Source organism: Aspergillus aculeatus, assembly GCF_001890905.1.
Source record: "Aspergillus aculeatus ATCC 16872 unplaced genomic scaffold ASPACscaffold_20, whole genome shotgun sequence".
Taxonomy (NCBI): domain Eukaryota; kingdom Fungi; phylum Ascomycota; class Eurotiomycetes; order Eurotiales; family Aspergillaceae; genus Aspergillus; species Aspergillus aculeatus.
The window spans coordinates 594,806-612,214 of record NW_017962995.1 but is presented as its reverse complement, the minus strand read 5'-3'; the positions used below and the strand labels follow the sequence as shown (position 1 = coordinate 612,214).

Genomic DNA, 17,409 nt, shown 5'->3' with positions numbered 1-17,409 from the left:
TATTCTTCTTTTTTCTTTTTTTTATTTTCTTCTCTAATCTGTTTGTTTTCTTCACTCCCTTCACCTAATCTGCGTGCCATGTTGTACACGGGCTTTGAGATGGAATGGGCTTTATCCATCAAGTAGGTAGACTGAAAGGTGAGCGCGGCTGGTGTGAAGTAGAACAGACATACTCTACTCCATCATGACTCGCAGTAAAGGATGCGCCTCTTTAAATTGGATTTACTCTGGACGGATTACTCCGGGAAAGGAGGACAGACCTCGGGATGAAAGAGTGCAGAGTGTTGTCAGTCAAGCAATTGACAATGGAAACCACCAGCCCTGGGCCAGGCCCGGGGTTGTACTGTACGTACTAAGTTACAGGTTTACTCCAGTGGACTCCCGTCGTTAGGCAAGGTGGTGGTGGTAGCGGTGGTGGTAGCGCATTACTCCGTGGACCGAAACGGGAAGAAGCGAGTTGAACCCGCCGCAGCCTTCCCCCCCCCAACGGTTGAGGTACTCAGCGCCCCGATTTACTCCGGTGCTCAACTGCTGGAGACTCCCTTCATAGCTAGCGTATGGTTTTACCTTGATCAGGCTAGCAACATTACTGATGATGAGCCAATGACCCGCAAGTGACTGGGTCTTCCGGGGTGTTTTGCTCCATCCAGCCGCTGCCCAGCGATCGGGAAGACGAGTCTGACTCCGAGCTCCTGCCTCCAGGCTAATGTGTGCTCATTACTACGGGGTACTCCTTGGTACGGATCGCTCTCTTGAGTTTCTGAGTCTCTACCTAGTAGTAGCCTGGGCCTCCTTCCCTGAACTACTGAAAGGGAGGGAAAAAAATACATAACAACAACCACTTTCTTCGTCTTCTCTTTCTTGACTTTCAGAAACCCAGAACAAAAAGAATCTTCCGACTTTGGTGTTACTATTCCATCTTGGTCTACCCGACACCTCAATCTACTATAGTACGTGTGAAACATCAAAATCACCTTCTCATCCATCCATCCATCCATCCATCCATCTATCTATCTAGTTAGCCAGATATGGCTGGCTGGCTGGCTGGCTGGCTGGCTGGCTATGGAACTTGTCTGAAACTTGATAAGCAAATACTCAGCTGCAAGCCCCCAGACCAACATCATGCTTTCCCATCCTCCTCCTCCCCCTCCTCTTCTTTCTTTTTCCACTCTGCTTTCTTTCCGCCTTCCACCCATCCCCCGTTCTAGCTTGCTTGCTTTCTTCCCGTTCTTGCTCTCTTCTCTTCTCCTTCCATCAATCAGCGCTCTGTGGTGACTAACGTTCCGGAAATTTCCTGGTGTTCAACAGCGACCAAACCGACAAGTCCACCTACTTGTGACTGGACATTCCCATCTGCAGTTTCTCTGCCATCTTTTGCGATCCTTTAGGCGACGAAGCCCCTTATATCCCTTGGTCAGGGCCCCTTTCAGCGCTCCCCAAGTTCAGAGATGTCTCCCGCTCCTGTTGCAACGGCTGCTGCCGGCCAAACGCTTGAGAAAAAGCCTGTCAAATTCAGCAATCTATTGCGTACGTATCTGGGCCCTCATTCGTCTCTACCGGCCAATATCCATGATTCTGATGGCCCTGTCTACAGTCGGTGCAGGTTTGAACTTGTTCGAGTACGTATTACATTCCCTCATGACACCATCACACTAAATTATGGATGACTAACAGCCAGCAATAGGGTCACAACCTTGGGACAGGTATGACTTCCGTACTGATGTGAAGCCGCAGGGTCGGCGAGTGTCGGTTAAGCTAACACGGTTCAAATCTAGCCGCTGGAGGTGATCAAGACAACCATGGCCGCAAACCGAGGCGATAGCTTCGCCGGTGCTATGGGTCGGATTTGGGGTCGTGGCGGGATCCTCGGTTGTAAGTTTCTCGTGACTAGTGTGTCGGATGCTGTGTCTGACGTGAAGTCACAATAGATTATCAAGGTCTCATTCCGTGGGCCTGGATTGAGGCCTCCACCAAAGGCGCTGTCCTACTCTTTGTCGCGTCGGAAGCTGAGTTCCGCGCCAAGGTCCTTGGTGCTCCCGATTTCATGGCCGGAATCGCTGGTGGTATGGTTGGCGGCATCGCTCAAGCCTATGCCACAATGGGATTCTGTACCTGCATGAAGACGGTTGAGATTACCAAACACAAGATGGCTGCGCAGGGTGTCAAGCCTCCCAGCACCTTCGCGACTTTCATGGACATCTACCGCAAGGAAGGTATCCGTGGTATCAACCGTGGTGTTAATGCGGTCGCTATTCGCCAGACCACCAACTGGGGTTCCCGTTTCGGGTTCTCGCGCTTGGCGGAGCAGACAATCCGCAAGGTAACCAACAAGGATGACAGCCAGAAGCTGAACGCTTTCGAGAAGATTCTGGCTTCGAGCCTGGGTGGTGGTTTGTCGGCTTGGAATCAGCCCATCGAGGTGATCCGTGTCGAAATGCAGAGCAAGACAGACGATCCCAACCGCCCAAAGAATCTGACGGTTGGCAAGGCTGCCAAGTACATCTATGAGAACAACGGCATCAAAGGGCTCTACCGTGGTGTGGCTCCTCGGGTGGGGCTGGGAATCTGGCAGACCGTCTGCATGGTGGCTCTGGGTGACATGTAAGTTGAACCCCGTCCCCGCATTTTTGTCCTTGCAATTCCGGGTTGTTCGCATACTTCGAAACCATCCATCGAATGAGCAATGCCACCGGGCTAGCCCGGCTGGATCGGCGCACCCCGGACTCGCCATGTGATTTCGCGGTATTACCGAGGGAAGAATTCCGGCTAACGTGTGGATCTCCGTTGCACCGAACAGGGCCAAGGAGGCAGTCGAAAAACTGACGGGCGAAGCTGTCACCGCGAAGCACTAGGGAAGGTTTGAGATACCCTTCTGCCATGCACACGGTCGGAGGCGGCAAGAACACATGCTGGCCCGGTCAGTTTGCTGTCCTCTCAGACCGAACTGTTGATGGAGCGAGGTAAAGCGACGTGCTGAGCATGCCGCACAACAGATGTTACAAGCATTTTCTTTACTATACTAGTGTTAATAGACCTGCGCATGTTGATGGCTCGTTGGCCAAGATTGGCAGATGCGAATTTGGCGCGAGTTGTATAAATTATCCTGCGCTTTATATGTTAGGACAAAGTTTTTGTCTCGTACGTATTACAGTTGCAGTACATGGTTTTGTTGGCCGATTTGCCTGAGACCTGGTCAAAAGATCCACCCTTTACTAATCGGGGCGTCTCATAAATGCTCGTGGGGTGGGCAGGTAGGCTTCAGTTCACAAAGAAATTGGAGTGTCCCGGAAAGATTTCTCCCGCGATACTAAACTCCTTGTCAAATTGCTGAGATGGACTGAGACCAGCTCTCTGCTGTGTCAAGAAGGTCATTCTGCTCTGTACAGCCTCTGAATGACAGGTGTTAGATACGGATATACTTTGTGATTTTCGTCCTTGTGAACCTCGGGAAAGCGCCGATTACAACTAGCGATTGCCTTTGACCGTAGACGAAGAAACGAAACGAAGAGTACTATCTATGAGCATAACATGCCCGAACAAATCCTATCCGGGTCTCTTTGGAGATTGGAACGATTTTTGGTGCACCTACCCTGCTGTGTAAGGTTGACCTCATCAAGTCACAATCCGCTTGAGACCAGATCAAAGAATACGGATAAGTCTTCCAGCAAGGGTAGATTGATTCTAGTCTTCCACTATCTTGATAATTGAAACTACTTCTAGCTTCATAGTCAGCCCATGCAGTCAGCCCATGCAAACGCTTGCGGGAAACTCAGAAATATAGTGTGCATAACATGTGCGTGAGACCTACATTATTTATGGACTGTTGCTACAAACCAGGGCTGACGACTTCAACCGTAGATATACGATTGTCTACACACACTCATTTGGGCCAAGATCTCACCGCATAAGGCACGCAATGTAAGAATAAGATACAATTGTATTACAGACGCACACCACTACAGCCACATCATCCCAAATGAGAAACAAGATATCTGCGGAAGGGTTGATCTAGACACAAGATGAAAGGAAACGGAAGACGCGCTTTTCCTCCAAAAGCAGAGCCAGTCTAAAATGTATTTGTCGTATACATGATTAAACGGTCAAGCCAAGGTCCTGGGCGTAGGGAAGCTGGAAGAGGTCGCCGACGGCGGTAACGGAAGCCTTGCCAGACAGGAAGGACTTGGCAACCTAAAGGGTAAGGTAACGCGGTTAGTGATTTGCTGCCGTGTGGACGATGTTTTGGGGAAGTGAACATACCTCCTTAACCTGGGCCTCGGTGACGGCGTCAATGCTCTGAGCGACCTCGGAGATCTGGTAGGGCTTGCTGCCGTTGATGAGAGCGGAGCCAGTAGCCTCGAGACCAGTCTCAAGGTTCTGAGCGGATTCAAGAGCACGGAATTTAGCCAGAGCAACGGCCTTCTTGACGTCTTCGCTGGCAAATTCGCCAGCAGCGGCCTTCTTCAGGACATCGACGGCGCTCTTACCAGCGGAGCTGATCTGCTCGGCCTTGCCGGAGAGGGAAATGGTGAATAGACCGGCATCCGAGTAGGCGAGGTTCTTGGTCGAGGCACGGACCTGGGAGAAGCCCTGGGTGGCCTGGCCGAGAAGAGAAAAACCGGGGGTCCACTTGATAGTGGACTCACCGCCAAGGAGGGCAGCGAGAACGGAAGCCTCGGGCTTGTAGGCAGAGGTGCCGAAGGCGCCAGATCCGGGGAAAGCCACAACGACAGCGTTTCCAGCCTTGGAGGAGATGCGCTGCTCGCCACCGTAGTACTGGGAGGCGGCGCTCTGCTGGAGCTGGTACTTGGAGGAGCTACCAGCGCTGGGAGCCTCCTTGAAGAACTGGCCAACCCACTTGGAAACCTCCGCAGAGTTGGGGCCACTGCCGACGATGGCAATGTTGGACTTAGCGAACGCCTGCTGGGCAAATTCCGCGACGGCCTCAGCAGAGAGGTACTTCTCGAAAGCAGTGGTAACCGAGGGGGTGATGCTCTCACCCAGACCGCGGTGGAAAGCCACGGCGTGAGCAGCATCAATAGCCACAGCCTCGGGGTTGGCGGCAAGAGCTTGTTGTCTGTACTTAAGGGTCTTGAGGATAACCTCGCTCAACTCGTGGGCTAATAGCGCAAAAAAAAAAAAACACCCATATATCAGACTTGTCTGAACGACAAATTGAAGCCTAGCAGGATGACATACCGGAGAACTTGGTCTGAGAAGCAACCTCCGCCAAAAGTTCGGCGAAGTAAGGGAGGTCATTGGCGAGGAACTTAGCCTTGAGGACAACATTCTCACGCGAGTGTGTAGCGGAAACCTCACTGCCCAGCAGTTCGACCTCCCGATTGATCCGCAGCGCCGAGCGTTTGAGTGTGGACTAGTCGTTGCAAGCAAGCGTCAGTTCACTTATGTCTAAGATATTGTGCCTGAGACTTGCAGAACGAGCAATTAAATCGGGAGCGCTAACCTTGAAAGCGAACTGTTCGAGAGCATCGGAGAAGCCAGGGAAGGGCTGGTAGCGAGTACCGGCCTTGGAAACGAGGGCCAGGGTGCCGGTAGGGCCGGCAACCTCTCTGTTGGCGACCTTCACACCAGCAGACTCGGAGACATCGTACTGGAGGCCAGGGGTAGCGGCAGATGCCATGCCTCGACGGCTGGTGCCACCAGCAGCAGAGCACTGCTTGTGAAGCGCACGGGGCGCATTTCGGCTGATGGTGGATCGCGACAGCATTATCGCATGTGTAGAAGAGACAAAGGGAGAAAGGTAAATATGAAGCCGAGGGGCTCAACAGCAATTGAAGGGGGTGGGAAGGTAGAAGAGCCGAGGAGAGCTGCTGGCGGTCGTTGAACGGGTTAGAAACGATGTCTGAAAAGCTTCAAGATGCCGGCGTTGTTGATTACTCGTACTCTGATTGGCCTGAATTGGGTGTGCGGGCGGAACCGGCTTTTCCTCCTCCTCCGAGTCAGCTGAGGTCATGTGATATACTCTTCTTACGACTGCACGTGAGTTTCTTCCGCCTGCGACGTGCGATAAGAAGTAACGCCAATCAATTGTCAAGGAAAATAAGAAATTCCTCAAGAGTGACAATTTGAAAGGCCTTCTTTTCTCTTAAAAGTGCCTCATGCTCTTCCCTCGGTGACCTCGATTTTTGCCCTGGAGAATTGACGGCGGTGGTTCTCTAGACAACCTTTTCAATCATGGCTTCTCAAGTATGCGACAACGCTCCATTGCTAGCTCTATCCTCGTGCTAACAAACGTTTTACACAGTATGCAGCGGAGCTTTGCGCGCTCTTAGTTGAGGACAACTTTGGCGAGCTTTTTGCGGTATGCTCATAGCTCAAACTTTCGCTTCGTTCGCTTTCGATACACCCGACATTTTACAGCTACCGTGCCCCCAAAAAAATGTAGATGGTGCAGTTACACTGACTTTGCCCTCAATATGACCAGCGCATCTTTTCAATTCTTCAACGTTATGACCGATTGTCCTTTCCTCGTCTCAAGTTCTATTCGCGCCTGTCTGACCGTCAGCTCCGTCATGGTCTCGCCGCGATGATCCAGCATCACCTCATCTATCACTATACCTCTTACGACGAGGGAGTCACCTACTACGAGCCCAACCCACAAGCTGCGTACTACTTAGTACGATCCGGTAAAATCCTCGCATTCGTTCAAGACCGGCTAGGTAAGTATGCGGCAACTGTCATGTCCACCATCATGTTCCTCGGACATGCTCAGATCAGCCATCTCGAGACACTGCCCGAGTTAAGACCTGGACAATTGGAGGCGGACGGCATCAATGACGATCTCGAAGGAGAGGGAGCGGGGGAACGAGTGAATGGGCATAACGTGGATGGAGCCATCGAACAGCCAGCTTTGCTTCATCCGACATTGAAGGCATTGGCATCCCATGGATATTTGATCCGGGTCCGAGATGCGCAATTTCAAAGTTATGCAGACAACGCGCTTGATGCTGAACGTGCAATCAAGTCGCGGCCCGACGTCAAACAGATGAAAGGCAAACGGCTCGAGGAAACGGTTCTAGAAGGCACACTTGCTATGCTGAAGGAAAAATTAGATGGAGATCTTACCCGTGGATTGATGCATAACGGCCTACCGCGTGGTGCCAAGAGAAGGCCTGGTAGTGGGTCTGCGGACAAGAGTGCCCGGATGGACTATGACATGGAGGACGAGGCTGAGGAGGAGAATGAGTGGTCTGATGACGACATGGGAGGGGACGCAACTCCTATGGAGGTAAAAAGCTCATCGTGTTGATTTATGCTCGTCACTGAGACTAACGGTGCTGCGTCCATCTAGTCCGGAATAGTTGTCCGAGTCAATTACGAGAAACTGGACGTTGCTCTGCGGAATCGACGGTTCCTCGACCTTGCGGAGATGCACGCGTCGTCGGCCACCGCCCAAGTCTACGAATGTCTCCTGCGACGCATTGAATACCAGACCAAACAATGTCGGGACAGCGTGGAAATCCCTCGCGAAGGAGAAGAAGGCGAGCAATACTCCGTTGCGATTGCGCTGAGTGCGGTGACGGAAGAGGTCGACCCGCAGTTAGATCTTGCGGGCTCCATCGGCCCCATGGAAACCCAGCAGCCTGTCAGCAAGCGTGGAAAGAGACCTTTAGACGACGATGGAGTTAATGGGACCAGCCATCAAGACTCCGACGCCCCTAGCCGGACCTATGAGATCGACCAGCATCTTAGTCTTCTCTCCCAACCCCCCTACAACTTGACCTCGAAGCGTGTCGTATCCGGCCTCATAACCTGGACAGTGGAGTTCCGACACCTGGCGCGTAAGCTGCGGCATTTGGAACTCGAACGTGTCATCGAAGCTCGCTACGGCGATGTCGCTCTACGAGTGATCCGCGTCCTCCACGCCAAGGGCAAACTCGACGAGAAGCGCCTCCAGGAAATCAGCCTCCTTCCATTTAAGGACTTGCGGCAGGTATTAGCCAGCATGCAGTCCGGCGGATTTGTAGACTTGCAAGAAGTCCCGCGAGACGCACAGCGACAGCCGTCGCGTACAATCTACCTATGGTTCTACGATCCGGACCGGATCCGTGACAGCATCTTGGAGGACACCTACAAGGCTATGTCTCGGTGCATGCAGCGCTTACGGTTCGAGCGGAGTCGACTCAAGGAATTCCTGGAGAAGACTGAGCGCAGTGACGTCAAGGGGAACGAAGAGCGGTATCTGTCCCCGGCGGAGCTCACCCTACTAGGGCAATGGAGAAGCAAGGAGGCTTTACTGCTCGGCGAAATCACCCGGTTGGACGAGATGGTGGCAGTCATGCGGGACTACTGAAGAGGGGCGATTCCAACCAAGCTTGTCTCCCTGATGGCTACCCCATTCGTGATAATATATTTCTACCCACTGATGCCACCTCATATGCCCTGTATTCAATCATCTCCCTTTGTGACCGTAAGCTCAGTGATGATCAGTTGGTACCTGGGGCATGCGCTAGCCATGTGAAAATTGTGTAAAAAAGAAATGTCCAGTGACTAGTAGACCGCCTGAACTATAAGATGGAGCATGAGCTGTGCAGCAGGTTTGATTGAATAATACGTTGCTCGACAGGCAGCCATTGGCTTGTTGCAGTCGCCGAGGTGTACAGTAATCCAACAACCTTGAAGCCGGATCACGTATCGAGCGTAACATCCACCAGGGTACGCCGGATCAAATATTTACCACACCATATATAGTGACAATATTCCTGGGAAAGGGTTGCAAGCCACATCCCACAAGCTACCCCACATAGGTATGTGTAAATATGAACTTCCTTTCTCGTCATATGCCTTTCCTGTTCGGTAGTATGCAGCTTCGTGGACATCGTATCGCTGGGGGACAGGGACCGCTACCGGGAATACAGCTTACAATCTCAGAATCTACTTAAGAACCATTCTCTTGTTCATTAGTCACGATCGCTGCCTCCGACTGTAGATTGTACTTCCGGCCCACTCTCAACGCCTGCGGTCGCGTTGGCCTGCTTCGACTTGGCTTCCGAGTCTCGCAGGAGACTCTCCGCGATGTCCAGCTTGCCCTTAGTCTCTTCAAGCTCCTGCTGAAGGCTCTTGATGTAATCGATTGCCATCTCTACCGTGCTGGCCTTGCTGATTGGTTGATTATTCGCTTTGTCTTTTTCTTTGTCGGCTCCCTTGAGGGGACAGGCAGCAGCCTCCTTAGCATGTTTCATTTGGATGAATGACGGAGGGATGAGTGTCTCTATCTCCTTGAGTGCGTTGTTGATGCGGTTTCTTCGTCCCTGTTCGGCCAATTTGTGGTTGGTGCGCTTTGAGCTGAGATTCTCTGCTAAGGTCTCGGGATAGGAGACGCCAGGCAGAAGGGTGCCGTCCAGAATGTGCTGATAGTTCGACTTCGATGCCAAGTACAGAGCCGATGTTTCGCTCGACATTGCTGGGAACAGAATCCGATCAGCTGACTCGTAGATCAATAGTGCGGCTAGGGAATACTTACCATCTCCACGGACTAGCGGTTGGATGCTGGGACTGATTTTGGGACGCAGGCTGGGACTAGCTTGCGAGGAACTCAAGCTCTGTCGCTTCCGCCCTATCGGACCGAGTTTGGGTGTGTCCGATTTCTTGGGCAGCGGGCCGCTTGGCGAAGGCATAGCAATTGAGCGAGGGCTGGGAGCCAAGGAGGAGTTTCGGTTGACGGCCGGGGCGGAATTCGGCTCCAGAGCTGGGGTCGTACTTCCTGAGGTTTCTGACGAAGCCGATTCCGCCTGCACCGTAGTTTCAATACGAGCCACCTGCGGTCTTGTGAAAGGAGCCAGCGAAGTTGCGGCCTCGGGGAGGACCACATCTTCCATTACGTCGTCATGGGGTTCGGAGATAGTGGGGGTTGATCGAGGAACTGCTTGGGTGGTCGAGACCGGTGACCGTTGAATGCGCATGAGCATCGCCGGCGTCGCAGGTTCACTTGGTTCTGAGGGTCGAGCTGGCTGAGGGCGAACGGCCGGCGATCTCCGCGAGTGAGGCAAAGCAGGCGGGGGCATTAAGGGCTCGGAGAGAGGCTCTGGCGAGACCGAATCTTGACCGGAGCTCTCATTGCTGGCATAACGAAGTCCAATCTCGCCAGAGGCGTGGGTGGCATTGGCAACCGGGTCTTGACTGAGGCTATTCAAAAGCTCGTCGGCATTGAGGCTCATCAAGGACTTTTTGCGTGTTTGTGGCCGAACCGAGGGCGATTGCTGCTTTTTCGCACGGGCCGAAAAGGACTTTGTGCTGGACGGCTGTCGGCGATGTTTCCGTATCAGCCCCGGGGATGACTGACTGGACGCCATGGTCAGAGGATTGTCGGCAGGTGAAGGGACAAACCCCAGCTCCGACACCTGGCTGGAATGGAAGGGATAGCCACTTGAGTTCGTGTGCTGTGCCTCGAGGGCTGGTGATGTGAGAGGGGTGAAGTACTCTCCAGGAATAGTGTATTCAGGAAGACGAAACTGAGCTTCCAACGGTGTCATGGCTGGCGAGACAAGCGGGGTGTAAAGAGCCTAGAGCGAAGCGGACGTATGCATTAGCTCTCCGAAGATGCTTCCATCTATTCCTATTCAAGACGCTTACTTGTTCATCGTTCACACGGTTATACCGTTCGTAAACTTCACGGGTGTCGTCCGCCCGCTGCGGGAATGTAGCGGCATTTCCATGGAACTCGACACTGTTCGGAGTGGGAGGAATGACCGGTCTGCCTTGCGGGACAAAGGATTGGGACATCGACTGCGTCGGTTGAGATAACGAGTGTGACTGATCCGGGACTGACGCGTGCTGATGAGGATGGTACATGGGTGGTTTGTGTGCATAGAAGGCCGGGGTGATTGGCGCGGTCGAGAAGGACGAGCCATGTGGCTGAGCTTGTTGCCCGTGATGGGCAAGGTCCAGGGCGAAATCGTTGTTGATCATGGGGCTGTACGACGAAGCGGGGGCAGTCATGTCGCCAGTATCCAAACTAACCAATTGCTCCTGCGCAGCGGCGGTCGAGACGGGCAAAGACATGGTGACAGCGTGAATCAATGGACGAGAAGCGTGATGGTCCGGTTGAGGTTGACCGTCCACGTCGGGAAACTGCATTCCGAACTCGAGGAAGTTGGTGAATTCATCGTCGTTGGACGGAGGAATGTCCGACCAGGACAGGGAATGCCCTTGGTCCATGACGAAGTGGAAGGGGGTGCAGAACGGATGGAACTCCCAGCTTCTGTTCGATAAGAAAAGTGGAGCAATGGAGACGGTGAGCGGCAGACGTTTGATTGTCGACGATGGGTTGATGCGGGGAGGGGAGGAGGGACTGGGAAAGAGCTGGGCGTCGCGATTAGAATCAAGACGAAAAGACGAACAAGGACCAAACTAATTCAATGAGGGCCATTTACTTGGGGAGAGAAGGGCGTAGGGCACGCTCAGGAGGAGGCTTTCAGGGACATGGTGGAGGACGAAGGATGAATAGTCAAAACAGAAAGAGAGATTAGTTCCAGACTACTAGGTACCGATGAGAACGACGCTTCAACCACCAGAACAGAACTGGGAATGGTCACGCGAGAAGAAAGGTAAAAAATAAAAAGGAGGAGGAGAGGAGGAGGATAAGAAGAAGAAGAAAGAGAAGAAGACTCGGATGATGATTTTGGAAAAATGAACCAAAAGTGAACCAAAAGCGAACCACCAAAAATAAAATAAGATAATGAAAAAGGGAAGGAGGGGAGGGAGACTCAGAGCGAGAGAGAGAGAGAGAGAGAGAGAGAGGAGCGGAGGAACGAGGATGAGCGGCCTGACTGGCTGGCTAGCTGGCTGGCTTCAGGAGGACTCGGGACTAAAAGTAAAAGAGAGACTCCAGGAAAAGAGAGAACCGAGAAACCTTCCAAGTTTAGAAAGTCTAAAAGGCTAATAAGTCCCGCGGCACTGAACCCAATGGCACAATTTCCGCGGATAACAGAACTACAGAAGCCTTCCTGGATTTAGCGTGTAATTGAACGCTATAAATTAGCCTCGAGCAAAACAATCACCGGAACGATAATTGTAGTTTGTAAAGAAGTACGCCGTATGGTACTGGAGATTGTACGAGTAGTCTAGTAACTTGTCTACGGAGTACGTACATACATGTGTAGTAAACTATGACTTAGTACTTAGTACGTAGCCGGTAGTGATCGGGGAAAAGGGCCCCGGCCCAGTGGAGTCGGTGAAAAAGAGAGAGAGGGGGGGGAGGGCCGGAGGGCAAATTCCCGGGTGGATAAGTTAGTAAAGTACCTACGTATTGACTCAGTGCGATTACCGATATGTTACTTACTTACTTAGTACATACTTATTTAACTGTGTAAACGCAGGTTACGATCTATGAGTATGCATCTCCAGTACTGTACTTGCTATTTATCCAAGGCTGAAAACGAGATAGATTAACATGGCCTGAGCTCAACAGCTTGATTTCCTACATCAGACCATAGGTGGTGGTCTTGGTTTCCCGGGGTCTTACTTATCATTTTCACCCTGCAGGATGTGAGCAAAGCAACGTAAAGCAAGGCAACGCCACGCCACGCCGTTGGTCTGTATTTGCGATTTAGCCCACAGCCTTCTGGGATCTTCTCACAATTCCAATCGATCCTGAATTGGTTCACGACCACGGGCTAGCGGGCTGGCTGATCAGACATTACGTTTTGGGCAAATGCCCAAGTGACCTCTGGAGCAAAGAAATTCCACCACGAGACAGGAGCGACGGAATCCGTCGGGTATGTACTGTATGTACATACAGTTTGCTGCACCTCAAGAATAAGAATTATAATAATGATAAGGCCTGTTTCATCGTGCCTATTAGCCGACCTTGTCTGCTTTAGGTCGTACATTAGTCTCAGTCTCCTGCCAGTCCATTAGCGAGCTGAATTCATTTGACCGGTGGTCCAGTGGTACTCGCTAGTAACTTATCAGTCTGGTGCCTGGCTTAGGATGCCGGCACGGGAAGGAGTAGTCTGCAGCATTGGTCTCCGGTCATATTAGAGGTTAGGTAAGAAGCTGGAAAGAACTTACTTATAGTGCCTCAAATAAAACTGACAGTTACGCAGACTGAGAGAGAGGGATGCAGTGTACCAAAGAGATGTGCCAATCCTAGCCCGAGGGTGGATGGGAGTTCTAGATTTGTCTCTTTTGGTACGGAGTAGTTCTGGTGGGGAAAAGATCAGGAAAGAAAAAAGAGACAAACTAAGGAAGAACACACACACACCACCCCCCCCCCGGGACGAGCAGCATTAGAGAAATTGGATACGGGAGGATGTACTGTATGTTATAATTACCGATATATAATACTAGAATATTCATTGGTACTAGTACTTCAAGCTAGTGTATGGACCTTTTTTGCCACTACCTTACTAAGGTAGGCACCTACTTCATCGTACTCATACTAGTAGTCTCTAAAGAGAAGTCTCATGGTTTGAATGAATCTGTATGTATTGCATACCTCTCAGCGAGCCTGAATGGTCAGCGAACCACTTTCTCTTTTTCTCTCCCCCACTACGTTATTGGGGTTAAGCACAAAACCCGGGCCGCGGGAGAGGAGGGTTTCGAATTTGGTTCCTCTCACTCTCCAATTGCAAGCCGATTTGAGTAATGGAAACCTGCTGCTGTTATAAGAGCACGGCCCAACCAAAGATCCCCATCTTCTCCGTATTATGTAACGTTAAGTGGTCGTTTCACTCTGGAGATGAGCTTACATAACTTGTCATGTGCGGGGTCTGGTGACTGAGATGTGACATGCCATGAGGATGATGACATAAACACCAATCAACGATTAATGTAAGAGTGAAGACAACCTAACAACAATATCCAGGTGCTACCATCAAAACACCGCCCTCCCCCGCCCTTCCCTCCCCCCACTCCACCCCCCGCCCCACCACCACCACCACCACCACGACGGTATGGGTATATATTCTACTTGGGCATTTACTCTTTTTATCTGGTGATTCACAACTATTGCTTTGCCCCACGATGAGGCCACCGGTGCCGGACCTTGCGGTACCGCGATCCCGCAAAGCCTCGCTTGATCAGCAGTGGTCCGATCCCCGCAGTACCGCCCCCGCTACCTTCTTCCTGGCCCGCAGCAGCAGTCATACCACCGATATCGATAGGGAGCTTTTCCCCGACCAAGTTGAACGTCCCGCGGAGAATCTATATGGGGTACAGAGTCTGGAGGAAACGGATATTTCAAAAGACATTATTTCGAATTTGTCTTGCAACCGCCAGCCTGACCTGGAGGAGTCTGTCACCCGCACTCATAAGCCTCTGGTTCGAGATGAGGAAGAGGAGCGTGAAGCCCGCCAGACAATCCGTCGCAGGTCGACCTTGAAGCCTTCAGATATGCTTACTACCAGCTCAGTAAAACCCTTTCGGCCTTCTCCTGAGGAACTTTCCTCGCGACCGTTGACCCCTTTGACTTTCGATAACCCGGATGACCACTCATCCCTGCCAAGTAGTCCCCGATCCATTTCTAATCATTCCATGCGCCATCTTGATGATATTTCAATCAACGATGATTTGAGTAGTCAGGCTGTGGCCTCCGGAGAAGAAGAAGAAGAAGAAGAGAAAGAAGAAGATGATGGTGATGACGACTATCGCATAGCGCATTATCCTGTTTCAGACAACACCTCCCAACTGATCATGCCAAGCATCAAGATGCCCAGTCGGAAACCCTTCACAGATCGTGGGAAGGCTCTAGGTCGATTGAAGGTTTTGATTGCAGGTTCATCTGGTAGGCTGGGAACCGTCAATGCTACCACTGAGAAAGGGATGCTGATAAAAGGTTACAAGGGTTGGGAAAGTCGTCTCTCATCCAGTCTATAGTTCAGGCCTGCGATGACATTGTGCACATGGACGATTTTGCCTCGGCCTCCCCTACTAAAATATCACGGCCATCCATTAAATCTTCTCGGACGTCCCACAACTTCAGGTCTCCACAAGTGGCCATCACGGAAATATACGCTAGTACCAAGCCCTATCCGTCGTGGTGGTCGGATTTGGAGGACTCGCGTGTGCTCCGGCGGAGGAAAAGCACAGGCGATGTTGTTCTGGAGCGCAACATTTGCTTTGTAGATACTTCAGCCACGTCTATGGGTCGATCGGAGCAGACCGATTCGGTCATACAATATATCCGCCAGCAACTGTCTCGAGCAACCACCGCCATCGATGCCCTGAACCATGATTTCCAGAATTTACTTGCTGGCAACGGTGGGACCCAAGTGGATGCTGTTCTTTACCTCATCTCCGAAGGTGAGTAGTTCGAACTTTTCCAGGTCTTCAACGGCCGTGATAACAGCCAACACTTTCTTAGAAACCCTCCTCGCCGATATGGAGTGCATTCAAAGGCTCTGTGATTGGACCAATGTCATTCCCCTCATCGCTAAATCAGACCTTTTGACCGACGAGAATATCTTCGCTTTAAAGTCTTCATTCCGGAAGCACGCTCAGAAATTGTCCATCAAGCCTTTTCTTCTCGGCGACTCCAGCACAGACACGGAAGACATCCATGGTCACCTACCTTTCGCGGTATCTTCCGCCAAAGCCAGTAACGACGATGTAATGGATGCCAGCACCCTTATGAGCCCAGACTATGTCCAACCTCTGGTACCCTCGGAACTCATGTTGCTGGTTCGACGAGTCTTTGATAGGGAGAACGTTGCCTGGATGCGCCATTCAGCTGCAAAGAAGCTAGCCCTTCAACAGCAGAAAAGATTTTCGCAGGAGCAGCTGCAGCAGGAGGAGCAGAGTCATCTCCCTCTGAGCGCTCTCACACTCGCACACAGTGTTCACCGCGGCTCTGCCACATACACCATGGCTCGGCTCGCGGACCACACCCGTCAGGAGGAGCGCTTGGCTCGTGTGCAGCTGGCCAGGTGGGCTTCGGATTTGCAGCAAAGCCTTCAGAACGAACGAGACAGATACGCCGCGATGGCCCAGGGCGAACGCGCCATCTGGCTCACGGAACGTATCGGGGAGTGTGTCGTTGAGGGATCGTTGATTCCAATCACACAAACCCCGGGCTTCTGCGGCCTCCACAGGCCTACCGAGAAAGCTGGTGGCGGTGGGGTAGTCCGCCGGACTGTTAACGGACACAACGTGGGGTATCAGGTCGCTCGCCTCAGCCCCCAAGACCCGCTAGGCCTCGTACGATGGTACGAGGACCTCCGGCGACGTGGGTGGACCGTCGTCCAGGTTGTAGGGAGCTTCGGGGTAATTGGCGGGCTCGCATTTTGTTTGGCCAAGGCCTGTGGGTTTCCCTCACGCAACCTGTGCGAATGGCACCTGGACTGGTACAACACCAGCAACTAAGGATAATGCCGTCCGTACCTTCCCGCTTCAGCCTTTCAGTTCATACTGATGAACGAGTCCCACCCTTATAACTCATTCCCGCATCACAGCTCCAACATCCTGGCTTTATCTTCGCTCTAGACTTCGCTGGACTATTGCAGTTCTCAAGAAGCGTGCTGCCTTCATGCCCCTCCCCCTATTACCCATCTACATATGCTGCTGCCAAGGGGGGCTCATTGTCCTCATGTCCTCATGTCCCATTAACCCAATACCATTCACCTCACTTTGTCTTCGGCGCTTCAAGGTTATCGGCCCGTGTTATCAATTCGCTCTAGCATATATTTGTTCACTGCACTATCCACCCCCCCCCCCCCCAATCTCTCGCTCAATACCGCATTTCATGCCCCTTGATGACATGTCTATTCGTCCAGATATATAACTCCGTAGGATGTTTACGCACCCGGCTTCGGGCAACCTCTTGTATCATCTAGTCTCAAACTCCCTCTTCCTGAATAGTACCTTTGTGATCAAACCCAATATGGCTGAAGGAGATATATCGTCTCCGGAGTAGAAAGTACAAGGCACCGACCAACCGCTTGGCGGTCTACTTGGCATAGCGGAAGTATTGGCCATCTTGAACAATGTCTTACTCTGCAGGTGCTGAAACTGTATGGAAATATCTCCATCTCTGAACTCGTGCGGATGAACCAGGGAAGATCACGTGGCTAGGTGACTTGAGGATTCCAATAATACCTTTGACTTTCTGCCCAAGCTTCATGCACCATAAAGCTAGGCCCTTTCTTAGATTATATACCAGACGTACGGGTTATCATAGCGCCGGGCTGCAAAGAACAAGACACAGTCTACGAGGAGATGCATCATTACACAAGAGAAGCTTTTATTTCTCCAATATGAATCTACTGATCTGAGGATTCCCCTACCTGAATGAACAAGTAGTGTAAGTGATTTGATCAGAACAGACATATTTTGATTTGATAAAACTGAAGTGAAGAAAGAAACGCTCAAAACGCCATAAGGAATTCACATAGTGAATCAGGGAGGTGGGGTAATAAATGAAGAGAATAAACAAAGGGATCCTTTGCTGTTCCT

General features: G+C 51.7%; 5 protein-coding genes across 5 annotated transcripts; 3 read left to right on the top strand and 2 right to left on the bottom strand.

The window, feature by feature from the left end:
* Positions 1-1,448: 1,448 nt before the first annotated feature.
* Positions 1,449-2,852, top strand: ASPACDRAFT_47904 (putative mitochondrial DNA replication protein (Yhm2); the record flags this gene model as incomplete). Its single annotated transcript, XM_020202026.1, has 6 exons — positions 1,449-1,527; positions 1,595-1,619; positions 1,685-1,703; positions 1,776-1,872; positions 1,929-2,601; positions 2,798-2,852. The coding sequence occupies 6 exons, from the start codon at positions 1,449-1,451 to the stop codon at positions 2,850-2,852; spliced, it is 948 nt and encodes a 315-aa protein (XP_020051889.1).
* A 932-nt stretch (positions 2,853-3,784) lies between these two features.
* Positions 3,785-6,036, bottom strand: ASPACDRAFT_127038 (ubiquinol--cytochrome-c reductase subunit 2). Its single transcript, XM_020196995.1, has 4 exons — positions 5,462-6,036; positions 5,197-5,371; positions 4,258-5,117; positions 3,785-4,188 (listed from the first exon to the last, which is right to left on the bottom strand). Exons 1-4 carry the CDS (start codon positions 5,723-5,725, stop codon positions 4,093-4,095), a joined length of 1,395 nt encoding a protein of 464 aa, XP_020051888.1. The 5' UTR covers positions 5,726-6,036; the 3' UTR covers positions 3,785-4,092.
* A 156-nt stretch (positions 6,037-6,192) lies between these two features.
* ASPACDRAFT_47902 (putative DNA directed RNA polymerase III subunit Rpc82) lies at positions 6,193-8,311 on the top strand (the record flags this gene model as incomplete). The annotated part of the gene is made up of 4 exons (XM_020202025.1): positions 6,193-6,204; positions 6,263-6,319; positions 6,443-7,246; positions 7,310-8,311. 4 exons carry the CDS (start codon positions 6,193-6,195, stop codon positions 8,309-8,311), a joined length of 1,875 nt encoding a protein of 624 aa, XP_020051887.1.
* A 607-nt stretch (positions 8,312-8,918) lies between these two features.
* On the bottom strand, positions 8,919-11,175 carry ASPACDRAFT_36447 (phosphate-sensing transcription factor PHO4; the record flags this gene model as incomplete). The annotated part of the gene is made up of 3 exons (XM_020200206.1): positions 8,919-9,421; positions 9,482-10,520; positions 10,591-11,175. The coding sequence occupies 3 exons, from the start codon at positions 11,173-11,175 to the stop codon at positions 8,919-8,921; spliced, it is 2,127 nt and encodes a 708-aa protein (XP_020051886.1).
* Positions 11,176-13,876: 2,701 nt separating this feature from the next.
* Positions 13,877-16,664, top strand: ASPACDRAFT_127029 (uncharacterized protein). Its single transcript, XM_020196994.1, has 3 exons — positions 13,877-14,743; positions 14,803-15,261; positions 15,323-16,664. Exons 1-3 carry the CDS (start codon positions 13,984-13,986, stop codon positions 16,318-16,320), a joined length of 2,217 nt encoding a protein of 738 aa, XP_020051885.1. The 5' UTR covers positions 13,877-13,983; the 3' UTR covers positions 16,321-16,664.
* Positions 16,665-17,409: the final 745 nt, after the last annotated feature.

Excerpts from the sequence above, each read along its gene's own strand:
- ASPACDRAFT_127029 (XM_020196994.1), top strand. The coding sequence starts at position 13,984 with ATGAGGCCACCGGTGCCGGACCTTGCGGTACCGCGATCCCGCAAAGCC. Across the intron at positions 14,744-14,802 it reads TTTGATTGCAGGTTCATCTG|GGTTGGGAAAGTCGTCTCTC; the intron begins GTAGGCTGGGAA and ends AAAGGTTACAAG. Across the intron at positions 15,262-15,322 it reads TCTTTACCTCATCTCCGAAG|AAACCCTCCTCGCCGATATG; the intron begins GTGAGTAGTTCG and ends ACACTTTCTTAG.
- ASPACDRAFT_127038 (XM_020196995.1), bottom strand. The coding sequence starts at position 5,725 with ATGCTGTCGCGATCCACCATCAGCCGAAATGCGCCCCGTGCGCTTCAC. Across the intron at positions 5,372-5,461 it reads TCGAACAGTTCGCTTTCAAG|TCCACACTCAAACGCTCGGC; the intron begins GTTAGCGCTCCC and ends TGCAACGACTAG. Across the intron at positions 4,189-4,257 it reads CCGAGGCCCAGGTTAAGGAG|GTTGCCAAGTCCTTCCTGTC; the intron begins GTATGTTCACTT and ends CTTACCCTTTAG.